Below are 26,723 nucleotides of genomic sequence, written 5' to 3' on the forward strand. Positions count from 1 at the left end.
GACACCAAGCTGTGTGGTGCTGTTGATAGCCCAGAGGGGCAGGACGGCATCCAGAGGGACCTGGACAGGCTGGAGAGTGAATCTCATGAGGTTCAGTAATACCTAGTGCAGGGTCCTGCACCTGGATCAGAACAATCTTCATTATCAATACAAGGAAGCAGCCCTGGGGAAAAGGACTTGGGGGTGCTGGTGGATGAGAGGCTGGACCAGAGCAGGCAGGGTGAGACTTCAGCACAGAAGACCAAGGGCAGGCTGGAGGCTTCTCTTCTCCAGGCTGCACACCCCCAGCTCCCTCAGCCTGGCCTCATAGCAGAGCTGCTCCAACCCCCTGCTCATTTTTGTGGCCCTCCTCTGGACCCTCTCATCAGGTCCATGTCCTGCCTGGAGAAGCTGGTTTTAAATTCCCCTTTCCTGTTTGCTGAGACTGCTGTTTAGCACAACCTGTGTGCTCTGCCCAAGCACAGCATTGTAGGCATGCAGAGACACCAAAAAAACCCCAAACCTTTTCTGGTTCACATTTGCAAAACAAAATCAATCATCATTCAGAATGGCAAAATTGACCTCTGCAGGGCCTGACACTGAGCTTTTGCTTCAAGCCCAAGAATAGATTCAGACTTGGCATGAAGGGCCACGAGGATGAGCAGAGGGCTGGAGCTGCTCTCCTGTGAGGACAGACTAAGGGAGTTTGGGCTGTTCAGTCTGGAGAAGAGAAGGCTCCCAGGAGACCTTCTTGTGGCCTTCCAGTATCTGAAGGGGGCTGCAAGAAAGCTGGGGAGGGACTTTTGAGGGTGTCAGGGAGGGATAAGACTGGGGGGATGGAGCAAAAGGAAATGTCCCAGTGTTGCCACAAGGGCACTGGCAGGCATTCCTCTCTCTCTTAACCTTCCAGGGATTCACAATGATAGGGTTGATAGGTTGGACTTGATGATCTCTGAGGTCTTTTCCGACCTTATTGATTCTACAGAGCTCAGCAGGAGTGACATCTTCAGGAAGGACCCAGATGGGGCAGAGTGGACTCAGGAGGGATGGCTGAAGCACCAGATCCCTGTGCTGCCCTGCAGAGGGACCTGGCCAGGGCAGGCTGACAGCAACCTCAGCAAGTTCAGCAAAGGGAAATGCAGAGTGGGGAAAAATAACCCCAGGCACCAGCACACAGTCTGGAGAAGAGAATGGTGTCAGGCAGTGATAGGACTGGGGAGAATGGAGCAAAACTAGATGTGGGTAGATTCAACTTGGATGTTAGGAAGAAGCTCTTCCCCATGAGGGTGGTGAGAGACTGGCACAGGTTGCCCAGGGAGGTGGTGGGTATTGCTGATGGGAATTACTGTGAAGCTCCTCCTATGAGGACAGCCTGAGAGAGTTGGGGCTATTCAGTCTGGAGAAGAGAAGGCTCCCAGGAGACCTAATTGTGGCCTTCCAGGATCTGCAGGGGGCTCCAAGAAAGCTGGGGAGGGACTTTTGAGGGTATCAGGGACTGATAGGACTGGGGGGAATGGAGCAAAACTAGAAATGGGTAGGTTGAGATTGGATGTTAGGAAGAAGTTGTTCCCCACGAGGGTGGTGAGAGACTGGCACAGGTTGCCCAGGGAGGTGGTGGCAGCCTCATGCCTGGAGGTTTTTGCAGCCAGGCTGAATGTGGCTGTGAGCAACCTGCTGTAGTGTGAGGTGTCCCTGCCCATGGCAGGGGGGGTGGTGTTGGACCTGGCTGATCCCTTCCAGCCCTAACAATTCTATGATTCTATGAAAAAAACAACCACATTCCACCTTCACCAGAGTGCACAGCAGCAGCATTTGGTTTTGTTGATTTATTTTTTCATACATATTTACAGCTTTATTTGAACTTTTCTCAACTGCAATTCTACAACCAAGCAACATATCCAGAAGTGTTGATTCATAAACTTCCAAACACTTACATATTTATACAGAGAGGGGCTGGGGATGGGGGAGGGGGGGGAGGGATGGGGGATTGGTTTTGGTATTATTATTTTAATTATTTTTACTTTCTGGTTTTTTTTGCATATATATATGTATATATAAAAAAATAGTTTTGAGACTCAAGGACTTGAGAAGAGTCAAAAGGACATTATTGCTACATTTCCATATTTACAACAACAACAACAAAAAAGAGAGGGGGCAAAAAAAAAAAGCAGGAACCCATTCAAAACACTAAGCCATTGCTAAAGGAATGTTAACAACACTCCCACCCCACCCCAAACCCTTTAAAATGATAACAAATATATATTTCAGGACCCAAAAAAAGCTCAAAAAACTCATCAACAAAACAAAACTCAAACCCAAACAAAAAGCAGACAACAAAAAAACCCCACAACCCCACACCACATAAAAGAAAGGAACCAAAAAACCCCACAAGAGCTAATGAAATAAAAACCCAAACCATCAACAAAACAAAACTCAAACCCAAACAAAAAGCAAACAAACCCCACCCCCACCACATAAAAGAAAGGAACAAAAAAACCCCCACAAGAGCTAAAGAAATAAAAACCCAAGCAAGAAAAACCAACCAAAAATCCCCAACCAACAAAATACCACCAAAAAAAAGCCAACCAAAAAGCAAACAGACAAAAAAACCCAAACCCACACCACATAAAAGAAAGGAACAAAAACCCCCCCACAAGAGCTAAAGAAATAAAAACCCAAGCAAAGAAAAAGCAACCAAAAATCCCCAACCAACCAAGTACCACAAAAAACCCAAACAAAAAACAAAGCCAAAAAAGCAAAGAAAAAAAACACAAGCAAAAAACCAAGCAAAAAAAACCCTAAAAGAACAAAAAAAAAATCAAGCTAAAAGAACAAAAAACCAAACACCAAACAAAAAACAAGTAAAAAAGCCAAAGAAAAATCAAACATAAAGAACAAACAAAAAACCTAAACAAAAATCAACCCCCCCCAAAAAAGCCCAAACCAAGAATCCCCCAAAAAAAAAATCTAACAAAAAGAAAGAAATCAAACAAAAGCTCAACCAATGAAAAAGCAAACAAAACAAATCAATTAAAAGGAACTAAAAAAGCCAAAGGAACAAAAAAAACCAACCCACCCAAATAAACAACAAAAAAAGCCCCAAACAAAATAAACAACAAAAGCAAACACAAAATCAAACACAAAACCAACAAAAAAAATCAAACAAAACCCCAAACAAACAAAAAAAACCCACACAAAAAAGTTCAAAACCAAACAAAAGCCAAAAGTCAAACAAAATACCAAACAAAAATCCCCCAAACCACAAATGAACCAAAAAAAAAAGCCCCAAGCAAAAAAAAATCCCGAACAGGAACAACAAAAAAGCCCAAACAATAATAAATCAAACAAAAAAAGCAAACAAAACCCCAACAGAAAAAAAAAATCAAGCAAAAACACAGCAAAAAAAAAAAAGCAGTCAAAAAACCAAAGCAAACAAAAAAACCCCAAACAAAACACAAACAAAACCCCAAAGAACAACGTAACAAAACAAACAAACAAAAGAAACAGAAAGCAAAGAGAGAGGGGAGAGAGAAGGGAGAGGGAAGGGAGAGGGAAGGGAGAGGGAGGGGAAGAGAGAGGGGAAGAGAGAGGGGAAGAGAGAGGGGAAGAGAGAGGGGAAGAGAGAGGGGAAGAGAGAGGGGAAGAGAGAGGGGAAGAGAGAGGGGAAGAGAGAGGGGAAGAGAGAGGGGAAGAGAGAGGGGAAGAGAGAGGGGAAGAGAGAGGGGAAGAGAGGAGAGAGAGGGGAGAGAGAGGGGGAGAGGGAAGGGGGAGAGGGAAGGGGGAGAGAGAGGGGGGAGAGAGAGGGGGGGAGAGAGAGGGGGGAGAGAGAGGGGGGGGGTGGGGGGGGAGAGAGGGGGGGGGGAGGGAGGGGGGAGAGGGAGGGGGGAGAGGGGGGAGAGAGAGGGGAGAGAGAGGGGAGAGAGAGGGGAGAGAGAGCAAAGAGGGGAGAGAGAGCAAACAAAGAGCAAAGTGCAAACAAAAAGCAAACAAAGAGCCCAACCAAGCAACAAACCAAACAAAAAGTCCAACCAAAAAACAAACAAAAAAATCAGTTAAAAAAGGAACAAAAAAACCAAAGAAAGAAAAAAAACACCCAAATAAACCTCAAAAAGAGCCCCAAACAAACAACAAAAACAAACACAAAATATAAAACAACAAAAAAACCCAAAACCTCCCCCCCAAAAAACACCACAAAAATGTAGACACCAAACAAAAAAACCTAAAACCCCCAAATGAACCAAGAAAAAACCAAGCCAAAAAACCAACCAACAACAAAAAAATCAACCAAAAAAGCAAAACTCAACAAAACCCAATAAAAAACTTAATCAACCAATGAGACAGACCAAAAAAAACCCCAAAAAACAATCAAAAAACCCAAACCCACAACCCCCCCAACAAACAAAACCCAAACAAAAGCCCCCAAGAACAACAATGAAACAGACAAACAAAAGCAAACAAAAGCAAGCAAAAAGCAAGCAAAGAGCAAACATAAAGCAAAGAGCAAAGAGCAAACAAAGAGCAAAGAGCAAACAAAGAGCAAAGAGCAAACAAAGAGCAAAGAGCCCAACCAAAAAGTCCAACCAAAAACAAACAAATCAATTAAAAAAACCACACACAAAAGCCAAAGAAACAAAAAAAAAACAAATAAACCCAAAAAAGCCCCAAACAAAACCCCCAAAGAACAACAACAAAACAAACAAACAAAAGCAAGCAAAAAGCCCAACCAAAACCAAACTACAAGCCCAACCAACCAACAAACCAAAGCAAACAAGCCCAACCAACCAACCAAGAATCAAACAAACCCCAAGCAAACAAAAAGACAGACCAACAGAACCCCCCCAAGCAAACCAAAGCAACAAGAGAAAAAACCCAACCAAGCAGAAAAGAATCCAAAGGCAAAACCCCCAACCCCAACCCAAAGCCCCCAAAGCCTTTCAGCTGGGTGTGTGTGAGTGAAGTACCGAGACATCCACGAAGGGTCAGAAGTCTGCTGCCTACAGCTGCTCTGGAAGCCAACACAGTTACAAAAGAGCTTTTTCTATAGCATCCAAAGTGAAAAACCAAACCACCAAACCAAACCAACCCAACCCAACCCCATGCTCCGCCACGGGGATGCGGCAAGAGGGCCTCCAAACAACTGGCTGGCTGGGGAAAGGTGCAACAGCCCCAGGGGAAGTTCAGTGCAAATGGCTGATTTGGGGCTTCCAAGGATGAGATTCCTGGGACAAGAAACCAAATGCACAGTCACAGGAGGAGAGGGCGTTCAGCACGATCCCCAGACACTCCTAGGAGAAGAGGGGTATCCAACACAACCCCTAAACACTCCTAGGAGGAGAGGGGTATCCAACACAACCCTCAAATACTCCTAGGAGGAGAGGGGTATCCAACACAACCCCTAAACACTCCTAGGAGGAGAGGGGTATCCAACACAACCCCTAAACACTCCTAGGAGGAGAGGGGTATCCAACACAACCCCTAAACACTCCTAGGAGGAGAGGGGTATCCAACACAACCCCTAAACACTCCTAGGAGGAGAGGGGTATCCAACACAAGCCCTAAATACTCCTAGGAGGAGAGGGGTATCCAACACAACCCCTAAACACTCCTAGGAGGAGAGGGGTATCCAACACAACCCCTAAATACTCCTAGGAGGAGAGTGGTATCCAACAAAACCCTCAAATATTCCTAGGAGGAGAATATTATCTAACACAACCCCCCAGTGTGCTACCACTGTGTGTATTTCCCAACCAATCCTTGCACTTGGGCAGCTGGTTCCACATTTCAATCTCTTGTAAACTCAACCAAAACCCTGCTGAAGCAGAAGTTAACAGAGTGCTGAAGTGCATTGCAAAATAAATAGGTACTCAGCTAGTACTCTGCCTCTGATAAATGCTTCTCTCAAGGCCCTAGGTGCTGGAAACAAAAGGAGCAAAGAACTAAGCAGCGTCTCTGAAGCTGCTGGAGCACAACCCTAGGCTCAGCAAACACTGACCCCAAAGCCTGGGGTCTGTCAAACAAGACTGAAGGGATACTTCCTTTCATCCCATTGATACACTCAGGGTTTCCCAGTGAGGCTCTCCTTTTGTTATCATCCCTGGCCTACTACAGAAAGATGAAACAGCCCTGGGTGGAAGAAGCAAAAGCCCTTTGCAGTTTGCAATATCCAGAGCCTGCCTGTGGGAAAGATTCACCTGGGTAGGACAAGATAAAGAAAGGGCCCCCAGGAAGGACTGTTTCGCCTCTGCTGCGGCTTAGATAAGGTGAGTGGTTAAACAGCCTCCCCTCCAGACACATGGCTCAGTGGCAGCAGCCCTCAGGTTGTATTTTGAGGAGGCTGGCAGGGCTCACCTGGCTTTGGGGAGCACCTTGGGACAGAACTATTGAGAGAAAAAAGCATCAAAGCCTTCGGTGCCCCAGGCAGGGCAGGGGTGAGAGTGGTTCAGGTTCTGTGGTGGGGTAAGACCCAGCAAAGGGCAGCTCTGACCCTGGTGAGGGATGGGCCATAGCCACAAGAAACCTAGCCAGAGCATGAGTGGGACATGAAGACAAAGATCTATGCTCTCTTCTCCCCTCCTCTGGTCCAAAGTCCAGCACTACTGGGAGGCTTTGCTGCTCTGCAGATCAGCTTTGCATGGGTCTCAGAACCTTCACCTCTCTTGCCCAGGTGCATCCAGCCCTCTTGCTGGCCTCCAACCTATGACACCTGCCTGGGGAAGCTTCTCAGGCTCAGCTGGACATGGAAAGGGCTTTGCAAAGCCATCAGCTTCATATTCATTCATTTATTAAACTCAGCAAAACAAGGTCAAGCAGGAAACCACTCTGCACCTTCCAGGCCCAGAGCCACGGCAGGGCCACTGCAGATTTGCCTTGCTCTGCAGTCAGCTCATTCCACACCCTGGCTCAGGACTTCTCTTTGCTGTTGTTTTGGGGTCTTTTTCTTCGAGCTCTGGCTCTCTACTGCAAATACAGACAACACAGCAAACTATATACAGCTTCAGTTAAGCCTGCAAGGCCGCCTGGAACCGCGCTCAGCAGATTAAGTTCCCGTGTGAGGGTGTGTGGTAAAGGACAGTGTTACAACAATGCTTCAGCTCCACAGTGGTAGTAGTGAGTCAAAAAAAAACCCAACCCAAACAAAAAAGGAAGAGAAATTACTGCAGTGGTCCCTCTCTCACCCCCTGCACAACACAAACAGCCACAGCACATCTGGGCTCCTCTTCTTGCCGGCGGCCGCTCAAACATCTTCACGTACCAGGAGAGGCTGAGTAGAGGAAGCGCTGCTGCCCACAGAGTTAATCCTCACCGAGTGGTCAGGGGCATTGCCTTGGCTGGGAGCTGGAGTGGAGAAGTTTGCATACACCTGCAGAAGCCAAGGACCACAGTCAGCACCCTGCAGAACACTCCCTTGGAGGGGTCTCCTTTCCTAAGCCTTCTCCCACTCTGTGCTTACACGCGGCCACCGAAGGGTTCCAGCTCGAGGGCTTCACAGAACCATAGAATCAGCCAGGTTGGAAGAGACCTCCAAGCTCAGCCAGTCCAACCTATCACCCAGCCCTATCCAATCAACCAGACCATGGCACTAAGTGCCTCATCTTTAGTAGTCATGAGGTCTTGGGTGACAGGTTGGACTTGATGATCTTTGAGGTCTCTTCCAACCTTATTGATTCTATGATTCTATGATGCAGGCTCTTCTTGAAGATAGAATGGGCTGGGTTAGAAGGGACCTCAAAAGGTCATCTAGGCCAACTCCCCCTGCAGCCAGCAGGGAGACATCCCCAACTAGATCAGGCTGCCCAGAGCCCTGTTGGGCATCACCTTGAATATACCCAAGGACAGAGCCCCAGCTACCTCCCTGGGTAACCTGTTCCAGTGTTCCACCACCCTCATGGTGCAGAACTTGTTCCTCACATCCAATCTAAAGCTGCTCTGCTCTCATTTCAAACCATTGCCCCTGGTCCAGTCCCTGCAGGCCTTTGCAAACAGTCCCTTTGTAGCCTTTTTGTAGCCCACTTCAGGTACTGGCAGGCTGCTATTAGGTCTCACCTGAGCCTTCTGTTCTCCAGGCTGAACACCCCCAGCTCCCTCAGCCTGGCCTCCTGGGAGTGGAGTTTGTCATGGTTTAAGCTCAGCAGCACCACTAACACCAAGACTGTGGTGCCAGCCCTGTTCTGAGTGAGGAACATCAACCATGCAAAGCATCTTCTCCACCTTGTACCCTTTTCAGGCATGGGCTTAGACAGCTACTGTCTAAAGGCACAACACAGCAGGAGTGAGCAGCTCAGGCATCATTCCCACCACCGAAAATCACAGTGCAGAGCTACAGAAACAATATTGGGGATTGAATGAAGCATCCTGTGTCATTGATCCTCAGGGCTCTGGCTCTTGAAACCACTTTGAACCCCAAAAAACTGATGACCCCAAAAACTAGATGCCCTTTGGAGGTCCCTTCCAACCCAGACCATTCTATGATTCTGTGATCCACAACTCACCCTTGGGACATTATCTGCAAGCTGCTGCTCTATCAGCTGTACAATTTGCTTGAAGGTGGGTCTCTGCAAAGGGTCAGCATCCCAGCAGCTCTTCATGATGTCATACCTGCAAAGATGGGACAGAAAAATCAGCTACAGCTCCTTGCAGCTCTCAGCACACCTCTACCATTATCTGAAAGTGGGACCCCAGTCCCACCTTCTGTAAGTGACTCCTGAGAACAGAAATAGTGCTGCTAACCCCTGTGCTTGTGGCAGCAAAGGACCCAGCACTGCTGGGAGCCTCTGGGCAGAGTTTTCTTTGACAGCTTAGAATCACAGAAGGGTCTGTGTTGGAAGGGACCTCCAGAGGTCACCCAGTCCAACCCCCTCTGCACTCAGCAGGGACATTCTCAGCTGGATCAGGTGGCCCAGAGCCCTGTCCAGCCTTACCTTGAGTATTTCCAGGGATGGGGGGCCCAACCACCTCCCTGGGCAACCTGTTCCCGTGTTCAACCACCCTCATGGTGCAGAACCTGTTCCTAACATCCAATCTAAACCTGCTCTGCTCTAGTCTGAAGCCATTGCCCCCGGTCCTGTCCCTGCAGGCCTTTGCAAACAGTCTCTCTGCACCCAGCTTGCTAAGTCCCAGCTCATTTCTAGAACAGTGAATTGGGGATGCCTCAAGAAGATCAGGAGCCACACTTCTTCCAGTGGGATCTGTTCCAGGTGGTCCTGCTCTGGCAGGGGGGTTGGACTGGATGATCTTTCCAGGTCCCTTCCAGCCCCTAACACTGATTCTGTGATTCCTGCTGTCAGGAAGTGCAGCACAGATGCAGATGGTCTTCAGTCTAGTGAGAAATCTCCCTGACTGCTTTACCTCCATCTAAAAGGTTTAATTATGTTCTGTGATCTGTCAATAATGTATTGACAGGGAGCAGATGCCATGACAAAGTGATCAGATGGTACAAGGCATGAGTGTGTTTCACTGCTTGTAACAAGACAGGCATGTGCTCCACTTGCTGAAGTAGAGGAATGATTCAAACCACTAAAAGAGCTTAAACAACTCCCAGAAGAGCCACTGGGGCAGTGGAATGAGCCCTCGTGGGAGAAGGGAAGCTTCTCCTTCTTTGCATCATTGCTGATCACAGAATCACAGAATGTTAGGGGTTGGAAGGGTCCTCCAGAGACCATCCAGTCCAACCCCCCAGCCAGAGCAGGAGCACCCAGGGCAGGTCACACAGAACAGATCCAGGGGGGTTGGAAAGGCTCCAGAGAAGGAGACTCCACAACCTCTCTGGGCAGCCTGCTCCAGGGCTCTGGCACTCTCGCTGTAAAGAAGTTTCTCCTCATGGTGAGCTGAAATCTTCTATGTTCAAGTTTGTATCCACTTGCCCCCCAGGCCTCAGCTATTGATAGACATTGATCAGATCCCCCTCAGCCTTCTCTTCTCCAAACTAGGGCTCTCAGTCTCTCTTCATAGCACAGATGTTCAAGTCTCCCAATCAACCTCATAGGTCTCCACTCTCCACTGGACTCTCTCCAGCTGGTCTCTCTCTGGGAGAGCCCAAAACTGGACATTGTATTCCAGGTGTGGTCTCTCCAGGGCAGAGAAGAAGGGCAGCAGAACCTCCCTGGGCCTGCTGACCTCACTTTTCTCAATGCACCCCAGGATGCCATTGGCCCTCTTGTCCCCAAGGGCACACTGCTGTCCCCTGGCTGCTCACTTACATTTCAGGTGGTGCACACTCAGGGCTGAACATCCTGTAGCCCTCCTTGATCATTTTATAGAACTTGGAGTCCACAGGCATCCCTGGGTATGGGCTGCTTCCTGTGGAGACAGCACAGTGAACAACATGATTCCTGCACCTGCAGTACCACCAAGATGAAACAGGAAAGCTCTGGAAGGCTTCTGTCTACTTGAAAAGGCCAATTTCAGAAGCACAGTGAAGTGATTAACTCCAGTGAAGGGCCTCCAGACTGCTACCTGATGAACCACTGGTTAAGAGGCTTCTGCAGCTGGCACAGATAGGACATGCAAAGACTCTCTCAGCTCAGAGGTAAACTCTCCCTACTTCCAGAAGCTGAATTCCCCAGCTTGTTAACACAGGACATATCTGTCAGCCTTTATTGCTGCTGCTTTCTTGCTGTGCTTTGTCTCAGTGGAGCAGGCTGCCCAGGGAGGTTGTGGAGTCTCCTTCTCTGGAGCCTTTCCAACCCCCCCGGATGTGTTCCTGCGTGACCTGCCCTGGGTGACGCTGCTCTGGCAGAGGGCTGGACTTGATGTTCTCTGGAGGTCCCTTCCAACTCCTAACATCCTGTGAGTTGTGTTGCTTCTTTTCGTGTGCCCACCTGATCCAGTTAAAGATCACAGTATCACAGTCTCACAGAAGATGAGAGGTTGGAAGGAACCTCCAGAGATCATCCAGTCCAACCCCTGCCAGAGCATCACCCAGGGCAGGTCACACAGGAACACATCCAGGTGGGGTTGGAAAGGCTCCAGAGAAGGAGACTCCACAACCATCTGGGCAGCCTGCTCCAGGGCTCTGGCACCCTCAGTGTAGAGGTTTTTCCTCATGTTGAGCTGAAACCTTCTATGTTCAAGCTGGAACCTGTTGTTCCTTGGCTTATTGCTGTGCACCACTGTAAAGAGCTTGGCCCCCTCCACTTGCCCCCCACCCCTCAGCTATTGATAGACATTGATCAGATCCCTCTCAGCCTTCTCTTCTCCAGACTAAACAGCCCCAGGGCTCTCAGCCTCTCTTCACAGGGGAGATGCTCAAGTCCCCTAAGCATCCTTGTGAGGAAGAGAGCTTGAAGGGTCCCTTCCAACCTGATGCATTCAGTGATTCTGTCAGGTCTTGGAAGGAGCTTACCTAAAGAAAAGAGCTCCCACAGCAGTATCCCATAGGACCAGACATCACTCTCAAAGGTGTAGACACAATTGAAAATGCTTTCAGGAGCCATCCACTTGACAGGGAGCCGAGCCTGGCCAGGAAGAAGGGAGGGAATGAAGACAAAGGACGTGAGTATTGCAAAGTAAAATGAACCTAAAACACTTGCTGAATCAATAAACAGAAGTATCCAGCCAAAAATGAAGATCTCAGCACTTTAGAGTCTACAAATGCTGCATGCTGTCTGATCCTTCCATCTGTGGGTTCCTTGCAGGAGCAGGGAGGGGATTGTCCCCTGGCACTCAGCTCTGCTCAGTCCACACCTTGAGTGCTGTGTCCAGTTCTGGGCAGCTCAACACAAGAGAGATGTGGAGGTGCTGGAGCCAGGGCAGAGGAGGGCAAGGAAGCTGGGAAGGGCCTGGAGAATAAATCTGATGGAGAGCAACTGAAGGAGCTGGGGATGGTTAGTGTGAAACAGAGGAGGCTGAGGGGAGACCTCCTGGCTGTCTACAACTGCCTGAAAGGAGGTTGTGGAGAGGCTGCTGCTGGTCTCTTCTCACAGGTAGTGAGTGATAGAACAAGGAGGAACAGCCTCAAGCAAAAGGGTAGGTTTAGAGTGGATATTAGGAAACATTTTTTCCCATCAAGAGTGGCCAGGGATTGGAATGTGCTGGGCAGGGAGGTGGTGGAGTCCCCAAGCCTGGCTGTGTTTGAAGGCGGTTTGGATGTGGTGCTTGGGGCTCTGGTTTAGGGGTGAGCCTTGTAGAGTAGGGTTCATGGTTGGACTTGGTGACCCTGAGGGTCTGTTCCAAGCTGTTTCTGTGACACTGTGGCTCCTTATGCAAGTCTGCTTCTGTGGACTGGCTCCCACAGGCACACAGACAAGCTTCACATAGTCAAGATGCTTCAAGGCTTTCATCAAGAGTTACAGACATCTGGCTTTAGCTCCTCAATGCATCAGCAAAAGCAAAGACATTTCTACATGAAAGAAATCTACATGGACACATGTATTTTGGGCAGAAATGTTGATCTGCCTGAGGGGAGGAAGGCTCTGCAGTGGGATTTGGACAGGCCAGATTGATGGGCCAAGGTTGAATGAGGTTGAGCGGGGACAAGGGCCAGGTTCTGCACTTGGATCACAACAACCCCAAGCAATGCTACAGTCTTGAGGAAGAGAGGCTGGAAAGCTGCCTGGTGGAAAAGAACCTGGGAGTGCTGGTCAACAGCCAGCTGAGTATGAGCCAGCAGTGTGCTCAGGTGGCCAAGAAGACCAACAGCGTCCTGGCCTGGATCAGGAATAGTGTGACCAGCAGGAACAAGAAGTGATCATGCCCCAGGATGTGAGGCCACACTTCAAGTACTGGCCCCTCTCTACAAGTAGAACATTGAAGTGCTGGAGTGTGTCCAAAGAAGAGCAACACACCTGGAGACAAGTCCAGGGCAGAAGTCTTAAAGAGGAGTAGTTGAGGAACCATTGTTTCTTACCTGGAGAAAAAGAGGCTGAAGGGAGACCTAATCATCTTCTACAACCACCTGAAAGGAGGTCGTAGAGAGGTGGGGGGTCAGTCTCCTCTCCCAGGTAACAAGTGAGAGGACACAAAGAAATGGCCTCAAGTTGCACCAGGGGAGGTGTAAATTGGGTATTAGACAATTTTCTTCAGCAAGAGGGTTGTGAGGCAGTGGAAGAGGCTGCCCAGGGAAGCCACCATGCCTGGAGGTATTTAAAGGATGTGTAGCTGTGGTGCTGAGGGCCATGGTTTGCTGGTGGAGTTGGCAGTGCTAGGTTAGCAGTTGAACTTGATGATCTTAGAAGCTCTTTTCCCACCTAAAGGATTCTATGACTGTGATTTGTCATGTCTGTGTGGGGACACACATCCCTTGGGAATGCTAACTGGAGCAAGGGAAAGGGCACAGAAAGCCTTTGGATTTGCTTCCACCTCCCTTCCTCTGCCCTTGTCTTGTCTCACTGTAGGAGGCAACCAGGCTTCTGTCCTGCTGTGGGAGAAAGCAGCCCTCTTGCTTTGAAGGGGTCATGCAACAATGCCTCCAAAGACACATTTCAAGCAGGCTGCAGAGCAGAGCCTTGATGCCTTCTGTGGAAAGGAGACCCCAGGGCAAAGGAGGCAAATGGGAAGGGACAGAAAGGAGGTGGAGGGAAAGCAGCACTTGCCACGGGCTGGCTCAGCAGAGAGGCAACTGCAGTTGTTGATTTCCTGAAGGACACAGACAGCAAACACTCTTCCTGGCCAGGCCAAGCCCCCAGCTGCTGTCAGCAGCACTGCCTCCCAGCAAAGCCCCCAGCCAGCCATGCCCCTACCCTCCTAATCTGCTTTAAGATCACACCAGATGCAGCTAGGTGCCTCCTGCAGCCACTGCTTCCTCTCTCCCCAGGCAGCTGCAGCCTATCCTCCCCTGAACCCTTTCTGGCTACACGAAATCCTCTTCTCAGGCAACTCAGGAAATTTAAGGGTAGTCTAGACAAGTAAAACTCAATTACTTAACTGCCCACTTCCCTCCCAAGCTGCTGGCCTGCACTACCCACTCCCAGGAGCTTGGACTGATCAAGCAGCTCCTGAGATGATCCTGAGCCTGAAAGCAGCTTTCTTAGACTAAATGCCACTCAAGACTTTGCCAGGGCAACCATCCCTGAAATTATTTTAGCTCCTATCATTCCCTAACCTCAGCCCCTAGGCACCCAGGGGCTGGTACCAGCACTGGTTTTGAAGATAACCAATAAAGTCATCTCTCCCATAAGCCACAACAGGGATGCTGTAGGTACCTGGGATATCAGGGACTGCTGAGGAACATCCAATTCTGGGGTCCCCAGCAGAAGGAGGACACAGAGCTGTTGGGAATGAGTCTAGAGGAGGACACAAAGATGATCCGAGGGCTGCAGCACCTCTGCTCTGTGCACAGGCTGAGGGAGCTGGGGGTGTTCAGCCTGGAGGAGAGAAGACTCTGGGGGGACCTCAGAGCTGCTTAGAGCAGAGGGGATCCTGCAGGAAGGCTGCAGAGGGACTTCTCATCAGGGTGTCTGGAGACAGGCCAAGGGGGAATGGTTTGAAGCTGAGGCAGAGCAGGGTTAGAGTGGAGCTGAGGAAGAAGCTCTTCAGCAGGAGGGTGAAGCCTCTGGCACAGGCTGCCCAGGGAGGCTGTGGCTGCCTCCTGCCTGGGGGTGTTTCAGCCCAGGCTGGATAAGGCCTTCAGCAGCTGAGTCTAGCTGAGAGGTGTCCCTGGGCATGGTGGGGAGGTTGGAGGTGATGAGCTCTGAGCTCCCTTCCAACCTAAGGCCTTCTAGGATGCTATGATCTCCACAACAAGACCCCTTTGGGTACCAGTGTACACAGCAAGGCTTTCCAGCAGCACACATTGTCCCTCCTCATGCTCCTGATCAGCAGGGATATTGATCACAGCTGGGAAAGCCAGATTCCTGCCACACACTTTTCTTCCCAAGCCAAGACAGCAGGGACTCTTCTAGCCCATAGCACATCAAGCATACTTACATTCCCTTTGACCACATAGTTGGAGTCATTCCTTATGTCTCTTGCCAGGCCAAAGTCACAGATTTTGGTGATCCGACCGTGAGTGAGGAGAATGTTTCTGGCAGCCAGGTCTCTGTGGATGCACTGAAGGACAAACAAGCAAAGCTATTTTAGAGCCACCTTTAACCAGGCTGCTGCTTGCTTACCTCTTTCCTTAGCTGCAACTTACTGCTTCATGCATTTTATGGCAAGCTGGAAGGTCATAATCAAGCCAGGTGTTAATGAGCTTCCTCAAGACCATTCTGGTGTAGGATCTTTACTATCATGCCACAGATCCACGAGGCTAAGGCTGTCCATGCTCTTACTTCAGACCACTTGCTGTTACTTTGAAGTTTTCTGCTGTTTCACATTTGCAGCTGAAGCTTAATGAACCTTTTTCTCTTGACTTTTTAAGCAACAATAAATCACTCACTTGTTTCCTAACACTGGGGGGAAAACAACCTGTGGCTTGTTCCTAAAAGAGTTCCAACCTTTTATTTATTAGCTACTGGGGGTGAGGGGAAAGTGCAGGAAAGCTGAATACAGGGAATATTATAGTAACAAATTCATAGAATCATAGAATTGTTAGGATTGGAAGGGACCTCAAGGATCAGCCAGTCCCAACCCCCCTGCCATGGACAGGGACACCTCACACTACAGCAGGTTGCTCACAGCCACATCCAGCCTGGCTGCAAAAACCTCCAGGCATGAGGCTGCCACCACCTCCCTGGGCAACCTGTGCCAGTCTCTCACCACCCTCATGGGAAACAACTTCTTCCTCACATCCAGTCTGAATCTACACATTTCTAGTTTTGTTCCCATCTCCCCAAGTCCTATCACTCCCTGACACCCTCAAAAGTCCCTCCCCAGCTTTCTTGGAGCCCTATTAAGATATTGGAAGGCCACAATTAGGTCACCTTAGAGCCTTCTCTTCTCCAGACTGAACAACCCCAACTCCCTCAGTCTGTCTCCATAGCAGAGCAGCTCCAGCCCTCTGCTCATCCTCGTGGCCCTTCTCTGGACACCTTCCAGCACCTCCAGATCCTTCCTGGAACAGAGGCTCCAGAACTGGACACAGAGCTCCAGGTGGGGTCTCACCAGAGTGGAGCAGTGGTGCAGTTGGGTCTCTGTACACTGACTGCCTTAGCTCCAGCTGGGAAGTGCAGAGCAGAGTGAGCTTGATGGTTAGGATGCTTCAGATGGCCTCATGCAAGGAGGATCCACACAAGTCAGCAGTGCAAAGCACCCAGCTGCTTTTCAGGCTCAGAGGCATAAAAGCTGCTCTGTGCCGAAGTCAGGACAGGAGCCTGAGCTGGGGGGATGGTTCCTTTATCAAGCACACTGTGCCTTAATCACAAGACTTCCCCCATCAGACAAAGCCTTTATTCAGTGCAGGCTGCACTACCTCTGCAGGAACAAGCCACAGACATGCTGCTTGCCTGAGCATTCCTTCACTTTGCTGCTTCAGTGCACTCATTTTCATCTTCCAAGTGAGGAAGGTGTTGGATGGGGAGGTAAAGGAGAGTCCCCTCATTAAAAACAGTCCCGGATGCAAGCATGCAAAGGGACAGAGGTGAAGTTGCTTGTGCAACCTGCAGCTAGCAGGTTCTGAGCATGATTTGCATCACTCTTCACATTTTATGTCTTTTTTAAAGACTCAAAGACTCCTCCTTTGTTGGAAGGAGGAACAGTGAAGGGGAAAGAAAACACAAGTGCAAAAGCAAAGTGCTGTGGACTTTGCTGGGGCAGAGCCAGAGCTCCCACTGCTGACACAGGATCACCTCATCTCCCTTAATTGCACAGGAGTGGGTCTGCTCTTCATCCAAGGTGCACCTGCTCTAGCCTGGGTCTCTGCTGCTTCTCACATTTACAAGTTAAATGGCATTTGTCCAACAATATCTAAGAGCAACCATGGGAAGATCACCTCAAACTCTAGAAAGCCCTTTCTGTTGTGTGACACCTCCCCTGCAAAAACCCAGAGCAATCTTTTGTGCTCAGGCGAGCCAGGGAAGATTCTTTGTGGCTCTAGGCTGATTTTTGCTGACCACACCAACCTGTGTGGTGCAGCAGACAGCTGGAGGGAAGGGATCCATCCACAGAGACCTGGACAGGCTGCAGAGCTGGGCCCATGACAACCTCATGAGGTTCAACAAGACCAAGGGCAAGGTCCTGCAGCTGGGTCAGGGCAATCCCAGGCACTGATACAGGCTGGGCAGGGACTGGCTTGAGAGCAGCCCTGAAGAAAAGGCCATGGGGGTGCTGGAGGATGAGAAGCTCAACAGGAGCCAGCAGTGAGCACTTGCAGCCCAGAGAGCCAAGCAGAGCCTGGGCTGCAGCAAGAGAAGTGTGGCCAGCAGGGCCAGGGAGGGGATTCTCCCCCTCTGCTCCACTCTGCTGAGACCCCACCTGGAGCTCTGGGTCCAGTTCTGGAGCCTCTGTGCCAGGAAGGATCTGGAGGAGCTGGAAGGTGTCCAGAGCAGGGCCACGAGGATGAGCAGAGGGCTGGAGCTGTTCTGCTATGAGGACAGACTGAGGGAGTTGGGGCTGTTCAGTCTGGAGAAGAGAAGGCTCTGAGGAGACCTAATTGTGGCCTTCCAGTATCTGCAGGGGGCTCCAAGAAAGCTGGGGAGGGACTTTTGAGGGTGTCAGGGAGTGATAGGACGGGGGGGGGATGGAGCAAAAGCAGAAATGGGTAGATTGAGATTGGCTGTGAGGAAGAAGTTGTTCCCCATGTGGGTGGTGAGAGACTGGCACAGGTTGCCCAGGGAGGTGGTGGCAGCCTCATCTCTGGAGGTTTTTGCAGCCAGGCTGGATGTGGCTGTGAGCAACCTGCTGTAGTGTGAGGTGTCCCTGCCCATGGCAGGGGGGTTGGAACTGGCTGCTCCTTGAGGTCCCTTCCAACCCTGACAATTCTGTGATTCTATGATTTTATCTCTCCAGGAAATTATCCTGGATTAAGCCACATCCTGTGAAACCCAACCCCGGCTGATGTTTAAGGCAGTGTGCTGCAGGAGAGGAGCAGCAAGTGAAATGTTGTTTAAACCTCATGCAAACAGAGAGCTTTGCAGCTGTCTTCAAACTGCTCTGGAGAGTTTGTAAACTCCCCAGCAGAGCCACAGAGAATAAATCTTCAGCTCTGGAGGTGTAATTATATTTGAAGGCATCCACATGTTTCTGGTTCTCTCCTGAATTCCATTTCATTCCCACAGCCCAGAGAAAACTGAAGGAGAGAACTTCTCAGAGTTCCTATGGGGTTTGCTGCCTTCAAGGCTATCAGAGGTTCTCATGGAACTAACAGTTTGCTCCAGGAAACAAAGGGAGGGCTGAAGATCCAACCCTAAGAGGCACCACCCCAGCCAGGCAGGGTTCAGCTGCACCTGACATCTCCCAACACATCATCCCATCATTCATCAATGCAGCCTCAGGGTGCAGCAGGCATATTTTACAGGGTGACCTCAGAGCTGCCTGCCAGGACCTGAAGGGATCCTGCAGGAAGGCTGCAGAGGGACTTCTCATCAGGGTGTCTGGAGACAGGCCAAGGGAGAATGGTTTGAAGCTGAGGCAGAGCAGGGTTAGAGTGGAGCTGAGGAAGAAGTTCTGCCCAGGGAGGCTGTGGCTGCCTCCTGCCTGGGGGTGTTTCAAGCCAGGCTGGATGAGGCCCTGAGCAGCTGAGTCCAGCTGAGAGTTGTCCCTGGGCATGGTGGGGAGGTTGGAGGAGATGAGCTCTGAGCTCCCTTCCAGCCTGAGCCACTCTGTGATTCATTGCAATTCCTCTCCCCTGTCTCTACACATTGCTATGCCTAGTTTCTGCTGATGAGCAAGGCCACTGGTCACAGAATCAGCCAGCTTGGAAAAGACCTCCAACATCATCAAGTCCAACCAATCACCCAAATCTATCTAATCAACCAGACCTTGGCACTAAGTGCCTCATCCAGGCTTTGCTTAAACACCTCCAGGGACAAGCAGCCTGAACAGTGGATTTGCAACAGCACTGATTCATGTTGACTATACCCTGTTTGACCTGATGTGAAACAACACTTCTGCCCAATGAGCACAGCAGGGAACTCTTAACATTAGCCAAAGCTTCAGGTTCAAGAATCACAGAATTGTCAGGGTTGGAAGGGACCTCAAGGATCAGCCAGTTCCAACCCCCCTGCCATGGCCAGGGACACCTCACACTACAGCAGGTTGCTCACAGCCACATCCAGCCTGGTCTTCAAAACCTCCAGGGATGAGGCCTCCACCACCTCCCTGGGCAACCTGTGCCAGTGTCTCATCACCCTCATGGGGAAGAACTTCTTCCTGACATCCAATCTGAATCTACCCATTTCTAGTTTTGCTCCATTCCCCCCAGTCTTATCACTCCCTGACACCCTCAAAAGTCCCTCCCCAGCTTTCCTGTAGCCCCCTTCAGATACTGGAAGGCCACAATTAGGTCTCCTCAGAGCCTTCTCCTCTCCAGACTGAACAGCCCCAACTCCCTCAGTCTGAAGGCTCTTACCAGTTTGCAGTGCTGAAAAGAACACACAAAGACTCAGCACTGGCCATGGATCACATTAAAACACCCTGCAAAATGATCTCCAAATCCACTGATTCCATCCAGCTTTGAACAAAAAAATCTCTTAACTTACATTTTTGGAGGCAAGGAAACTCATGCCCCTTGCCACCTGGTAGGAAAAGCTTAGCAGGTCCTCGACATCTAGAGCAAGTTCATCATCTTCTGGCATAGAGGTGGTAACATCCTGATCAGTGTAGGACCCTGCACAAGAGAAACCAACAGCTTTGGAGTGGGGCAAGGGGTATCACCTAGAAACAGAGCTGTCTTGACATTAAACACATCAGGGATGGGAGTAAAACACCAGGCAGCCAGGCAAGCAGCAGGAAGAGGAAGAGGAAGAGGATTAACCAGGTTGGGAAAGACCTCAGAGATCATCCAGTCCAACCTATCACCCAACACCATCTAATCAACTAAACCATGGCACCAAGCACCCCATCCAGTCTCTTCCTAAACACCTCCAGGGATGGTGACTCCACCACCTCCCTGGGCAGCACATCCCAATGGCCAATCTCTCTTTCTATAAAGAACTTCTTCTTAATACCCAACCTAAACCTCCCCTGGCACAGCTTGAGACTGTGTCCTCTTGTTCTGGTGCTGGGTGCCTGGGAGAAGAGATCAACCCCCACCTGGCTACAACCTCCCTTCAGGTAGTTGTAGAGAGCAATAAGGTCTCCCCTGAGCCTCCTCTTCTCCAGGCTAAGCAACCCCAGCTCCCTCCGCCTCTCCTCACAGGGCTGTGCTCCAGTGGAGGAAGAGCAGACACTGTGATTGAGCAGATGGCTTTTCCTCAAGCCTTTTCAGATCAATTAATCACTTTTAATTGTCACCAGCCATAAGAGAAAAGTATGATAAAGCTGAATAAAGGTAAATCCATGAAGGCCCTCTCTCTGCACTCCCACCAACAAGCAGAATTCCTGTGTCACTGTACTCACCAGACTTCACTGGCCTCTTTTTCTCAGCTTTCGGAGGCACTGCATAGGACACTCCTGGTTTCATGTCCATGTACTCGTTGGCAGCATCCCTGTAGAGGCAGCAGATGAAGAGAAGCAGTTGAGTGAGCAAGGACTCAAAAGCCACCCCAACAAAAAAGCCAAAGTTAGATCAATCTTCTTAATGACAGAATCACAGAAACACTCAGGTTGGAACAGACCCTCAGGGTCACCAAGTCCAACCATAAGCCCTACTCCACAAGGCTCACCCCTAAACCATAGCCCCAAGCACCACATCCAAACCACCTTCAAACACATCCAGGCTTGGGGACTCCACCACCTCCCTGGGCAGCACATTCCAATCCCTGACCACTCTTGATGGGAAAAACTTCTTCCTACTGTCCAGTCTAAACCTATCCAGTCACAGCCTGAGGCCATTCCCTCTTGTTCTGTCACTAACTACCTCTGAGAAGAGACCAGCAGCAGCCTCTCCACAACCTCCTTTCAGGTAGCTGTAGACAGCCAGGAGGTCTCCCCTCAGCCTCCTCTTTTCCATACTAACCATCCCCAGCTCCTTCAGTTGCTCTTCATCAGATTTCTTCACCAGGCCCTTCACAGCTTCCTTGTCCTCCTCTGCCCTGGCTCCAGCACCTCCACATCTCTCTTGTGTTGAGCTGCCCAGAACTGGACACAGCACTCCAGGTATGGCTTGAGCAGAGCTGAGTGCCAGGGGACAATCCCCTCCCTGCTGCTGCTGGACACAGCATTGCTGATCCCAGCCAGGATGCCTTTGGCTTTCTTGGCCCCCTGGGCACACTGCTGGCTCCTATTCAGCTGTTGTCCATTAGAACCTCCAGGTCCCTTTCTGCCAGCAGCTTTCCAACCACACTGCCCTAAGCCTGTAGCATTGCTTGGGGTTGTTGTGCCCCAGGTGCAGGAGCTGGCACTTGGCCTTGTTGTAGTTTACAAATGATCAGTAGATTGGAAACTCAGGAGTGAGTGAAAGAAAGATGAGGAAATGCCTGTCCAGAAAGAGAGGTTTGAGTACAGCTAATGATGCCTCTCAAACTTTGGAGCCTGGCTCAGGTGGGACATAAAAACCCTTTCATACTTTCACTGTTCAGACAGGGCTCACTCTCTATAAATTAACATCCAGATGTTTCATGGCATCTGCCAATGCTTTCTCTTTCTGCTCACACCAGATTGTACCAGAATAATTCAGCATCTCATGTGGCAATTGAAATCCTAGACTGGCTCAGGCTGGAAGGGAGCTCAGAGCTCATCTCCTCCAACCTTCCCACCATGGGCAGGGACACCGCTCAGCTGGACTCAGCTGCTGGGGAGCAGGCTGCCCAGGGAGGTTGTGGAGTCTCCTTCTCTGGAGCCTTTCCAACCTCACCTGTATGTGTTCCTGCGTGACCTGCCCTTGGTGACCCTGCTGTGGCAAGGGAGTTGGACTGGATGATGACTGAAGGTCCCTTCCAACCTCATGATTCTGTGATTCCCCTCTTATCAGCTTTGGCACCTCCTCCTTCCCCCTCTTCTAAGCACATCAGCACGTGTCAGCAGGTCAGACTTACGCTGCAGGCTCTGCCTGATGCAAGAGGTTCTCATAAACTGCTGTCTCTGCATGCTCCTCATGTTTGGGACAAATGAATGAATCTCGTTTCCTCCTCAGGAAATTCAACAGATCCCCATAGCAGCAATATTCTGTGATGACCAGAGTGGGACCTGCAGATGTAAGGGAGGTTTAGGAAGCAGATGAGTTATCATTTTCAAAGCGGAAAACCTGACATAAAGAGAGCATCCAGCTGAGCACACAGCCTGGGCAGAGTAAAACAATTCAACCTCACACTGCTCAGCACTCTCTAGGCTTCAAAAGCTAGAGGAAAGTAACCCAGGATCTTCCCTTTCATGTATCAGCATCTATGGTCCAGCTAAAGCTGCAGTACTCCCAGTTATTCACCCTCCTCCCTCAATAGCATTAGTATGGCTCAGGCTGGAAGGGAGCTCAGAGCTCATCTCCTCCAAGCTCCCCACCATGCCCAGGGACACCTTTCAGCTAGACTCAGCTGCTCAGGGCCTCATCCAGCCTGGCCTGAAACACCCCCAGGCAGGAGGCAGCCACAGCCTCCCTGGGCAGCCTGGGCCAGAGTCTCAGCACCCTCCTGCTGAAGAACTTCTTCCTCAGCTCCACTCTAACCCTGCTCTGCCTCAGCTTCAAACCATTCCCCCTTGGCCTGTCTTCAGACACCCTGGTGGGAAGTTCCTCTGCAGCCTTCCTGCAGGATCCCTTCAGGTCCTGGCAGGCAGCTCTAAAATGCCCCTGGACTCTTCTCTTCTCCAGGCTCAACACCCCCAGCTCCTTCAGCCTATCAAATTGAAACTCAAGACTCCAGCAAGATTTGAACTCCTGATCCCTGCTTCACAAGAGCAGTGCTCTAAACATAGAAGAGAACTTCCACCTCTACAGTGCTACTGTACATTAAAAACAGGCAGTGAGGCTGCTACTAATTAATGATTCAGCTTTGCTTATCACAGTAGAGGTTGGAAGGGACCTCAAGGCTCAGCCAGTTCCAACCCCCCTGCCATGGGGAAGGGACACATCACACCACAGCAGGTTGCTCACAGCCACATCCAGCCTGGCCTTAGCTTAAAGCTCTTTGTCTCCACAGCCTATTCTTCTGCACTGTAGAAAAATTAAACAAGTCAGACCTTTTCTCTCTTCTCCCCCACTCCCCTCCCCCTCTCTTTGCTCATGTGATAATGGTTTTTTTGGCCAGCCACATCTGTGTGTTGTTTTTTTTTCTGTTCACTCACTTCCTGAGGGAAGTTATTCCTTCCAAAAGCCTTGGGAAGCAATTCAAAGCTGCTCAAACATTCCTCCTTTTGATTCACTCCTGTTTACAGGAGAGCTTCACACCCCTTCAGGAATGATGCAGAGGGCTGTATTGTGCAGCAGACTGAGGAGGGGGTGTGGAGAGGAGGAGGGCTGTGTGGAGGGAGGGAGGTGGAATCATTCAGACAGAAGAGCCTGCTGAGATCCACAACCACACTGCACAAGGCCCTCAGAGTATTAAAAGGCAATGGGCAAGGAGAATCAACTCATCTCCTGCAAGGATGTTTATAGATCAAATCTATGTTTTCTGAGTCAATGACTCCAGCTATGGCCCTTGAATATGTAATGGCACTGTGGGCTCTCTCAGCTCCCAGCTTACTCTGCACCACCCTTTCTTAACCTCCCCCAGTTTAGTTCCATTTTTGTTGGTGGGGTTCCCCCCCCCACTTCCCTCCTGCAGTTAAAAATTTATAGCTTGGGTAATAGCAAAAGCTGAAGTGTGCTGGTGGTGAGGTTGTGCTTGCAGACACACAGCTCAGACCACTGGATCTGCTTGAACCAAATGGTTTCGCCCTGGTTTGAAATCATAGAATTGTCAGGGTTGGAAGGGACCTCAAGGATCAGTCAGTTCCTACCCCCCTGCCATGGCTAGGGACACCTCACACTACAGCAGGTTGCTCACAGCCACATCCAGCCTGGCTGCAAAACCTCCAGGCATGAGGCTGCCACCACCTCCCTGGGCAACCTGTGCCAGTCTCTCACCACCCTCATGGGGAACAACTTCTTCCTGACATCCAGTCTGGAATCTCCCCACTTCTAGTTTTACTCCATCCCCCCCATTCCTATCACTCCCTGACACCCTCAAAAGTCCCTCCCCAGCTTTCCTGTAGCCCTCTGCAGATCCTGGAAGGCCACAATTAGGTCTCCTCAGAGCCTTCTCTTCTCCAGACTGAACAGCCCCAACTCCCTCAGTCTGTCTCCATAGCAGAGCAGCTCCAGCCCTCTGCTCATCCTCCTGGCCCTTCTCTGGACACCTTCCAGCACCTCCAGATCCTTCCTGGCACAGAGGCTCCAGAACTGGACACAGAAGTCCAGGTGTGGTCTCAGCAGAGAGGAGCAGAGAGGTAGCATCACCTCCCTGGCCCTGCTGGCCACACTTCTCTTGCTGCAGCCCAGGCTCTGGTTGGCTCTCTGGGCTGCAAGTGCTCACTGCTGGCTCCTGTTGAGCTTCTCATCCACCAGCATCCCCAGGTCCTCTTCTTCAGGGTTGCTCTCAAGCCAGTCCCTGCCCAGCCTATATCAGTGCCTGGGATTGCCCTGACCCAGCTGCAGGACCTTGCCCTTGGTCTTGATTAACCTCATGAGGTTGTCAGGGGCCCAGCTCTGCAGCCTGTCCAGGTCCCTCTGGATGGTTCCCTTCCCTCCAGCTGTCTGCTGCACCACACAGCTTGGTGTCATCAGCAACCCTTCTGAGGCTGCACTCAGTGCCACTGCCCATGGCACCAACAAAGGTGTTAACCAAGCCTGGTGCCAGTACTGATCCCTGAGGGACTCCACTTGTCCCTGGAGCCATTGACAACCACCCTTTGGGTGCAGCTCTCAGGCCAGTCCTGTATCCACTCAAATGTGAAAGTGAGAGAGGTTCTGCCACCAATTTTTACCAACTCTTTTTTTTCCCCCCCGTCTTTGGAAAAAACAAAGCAAAGAACTTAAAAGAGCAAAAGATTTGTGTAAGCAGCACCACTCTCTCAGATTAGAATGCACAGGACTCTGTCACCCTATTGACATTTCAGCTGCTTTGTAGCTTTTACAAAGGCATTCACTTAATAGCAAAGGCAAAACATTTGGGGCTGTGTAATTGTTTGTTTGGGAACTTTGTTCTGTCCTCAGCTTTCTGCTGCTTGCAGTTTGTAGCTTTCCCTATGCATGGAAACAAAGGCACTCAGTTGATATTAAAAGCAAAACATTTGGGGCTGTGTAATTGTTTGTTTGGGAACTTCTTTATTTGTCCTCAACTTTCTGCTGCTTAGAATTTGTCACTTCAAGTGGTGCCTTAAGGGATACATTCACAGTTTAAACAGAAGGCTGGGAGACTACACAAGACAGGCCTGGAGACATCACTTTGGAGGCCAACAAGGAGCCAGCTCAAGTAACTTTCCCTGGGAGAAATGGTGTGGTTGAGGGCCAGACCTGTGCTCTGCATTTAGTCATCTCACAAGAAGAAAGAACAATGAACAACCTTCTTGTTCAGCCACAGCTGCAGTGGTGCCACCAATCAGAGAATTGTCAGGGTTGGAAGGGACCTCAAGGAGCAGCCAGTTCCAACCCCCCTGCCATGGCCAGGGACACCTCACACTACAGCACGTTGCTCACAGCCACATCCAGCCTGGCTGCAAAAACCTCCAGGCATGAGGCTGCCACCACCTCCCTGGGCAACCTGTGCCAGTCTCTCACCACCCACATGGGGAACAACTTCTTCCTAGCATCCAAGCTGAATCTACCCATTTCTAGTTTTGCTCCATGCCCCCCAGTCCTATCACTCCCTGACACCCTCAGAAGCTCCTCCCCATCTTTCTTGGAATCCCCTTCAGATCCTGGAAGGCCACAATTAGGTCTCCTGAGAGCCTTATCCTCTCCAGACTGAACAGCCCCAACTCCCTCAGTCTGTCCTTGTAGCAGAGCAGCTCCAGCCCTCTGCTCATCCTCGTGGCCCTGCTCTGGATACCTTCCAGCACTTTCAGATCCTTCCTGGAATAGAGGCTCCAGAACTGGACACAGAGCTCCAACTCTTAGGATGAGCCTGAATCCTTAGCACCAGTAACTGACAGGTGATAACCATGATGAAGTGCAAGCTGCCCAGGGCAAGAAGTGTATTTAAGATAATTCTACTTGGCAGCATTGGATTCTTCTGGCCAAAGTTCCTCCTCCCCCTGGCAGTGGAAGAGGAATGGAAATAAATCGATAATCTGTCGTTAACCCCCACCTCCAACAGTGCAGGCTCCCAGCAGATTCACAATATTAATGTGGTTTCCAAGGTAACTCAGCACTTTCAGCTCTGACATCAAGGCTTCTCTTTCTGTTAAATGGGCACTTGCTGCAAGGCAAAGCAGAAACGTTCAGCACCTAACACAACGACCAAAGGCAAGGGAGGAGAAACTGCAGCCTGTGGGACAGCAACTTACTTTTCAACATCTTTACTGCCACTGTCATAGCAGCATCAGATTTGAAGAGGCCATAGGCAGTAGCTTCTACAACTTTTCCAAAGGCTCCAGCACCAAGGGTTTTGCCTGGGAGAGCAAAACAAAGTCAGAGAGCAGGCTGGGCCGGAAGGGACCTCCAAAGGTCATCCAGTCCAACCCCACTAGAGTCACCAGTGACATCCTCAACTAGATCAGGCTGCTTAGAGCCTTGTGGAGTCTGACCTTGAATGGAATTAGAATTAGAATAGAATAGAATAGAATAGAATAGAATAGAATAGAATAGAATAGAATAGAATAGAATAGAATAGAATAGAACAGGACCAGGTTGGAAAAGACCT

The 26,723-nt window shown here is 50.1% G+C and overlaps 1 protein-coding gene across 1 annotated transcript in view; it reads right to left on the reverse strand.

Moving 5' to 3' along the window:
* Positions 1-7,213: 7,213 nt before the first annotated feature.
* The window catches only part of KIT (KIT proto-oncogene, receptor tyrosine kinase), a gene marked incomplete at its 5' end in the record, with an annotated part of 57,628 nt that continues 38,118 nt past the window's right edge, over positions 7,214-26,723 (reverse strand). Inside the window, 10 exons of the mRNA XM_054163835.1 lie at positions 7,214-7,339; positions 8,469-8,574; positions 10,176-10,275; positions 11,321-11,432; positions 14,842-14,964; positions 19,491-19,618; positions 20,350-20,438; positions 21,927-22,077; positions 26,169-26,279; positions 26,368-26,472. Of these exons, the coding sequence (XP_054019810.1) occupies positions 7,214-7,339; positions 8,469-8,574; positions 10,176-10,275; positions 11,321-11,432; positions 14,842-14,964; positions 19,491-19,618; positions 20,350-20,438; positions 21,927-22,077; positions 26,169-26,279; positions 26,368-26,472 (1,151 nt within the window). The remainder of the gene's footprint in view (positions 7,340-8,468; positions 8,575-10,175; positions 10,276-11,320; positions 11,433-14,841; positions 14,965-19,490; positions 19,619-20,349; positions 20,439-21,926; positions 22,078-26,168; positions 26,280-26,367; positions 26,473-26,723) is intronic.

The sequence above is a fragment of the Dryobates pubescens genome, chromosome 1, assembly GCF_014839835.1.
Source record: "Dryobates pubescens isolate bDryPub1 chromosome 1, bDryPub1.pri, whole genome shotgun sequence".
NCBI classification, from domain to species: Eukaryota; Metazoa; Chordata; class Aves; order Piciformes; family Picidae; genus Dryobates; species Dryobates pubescens.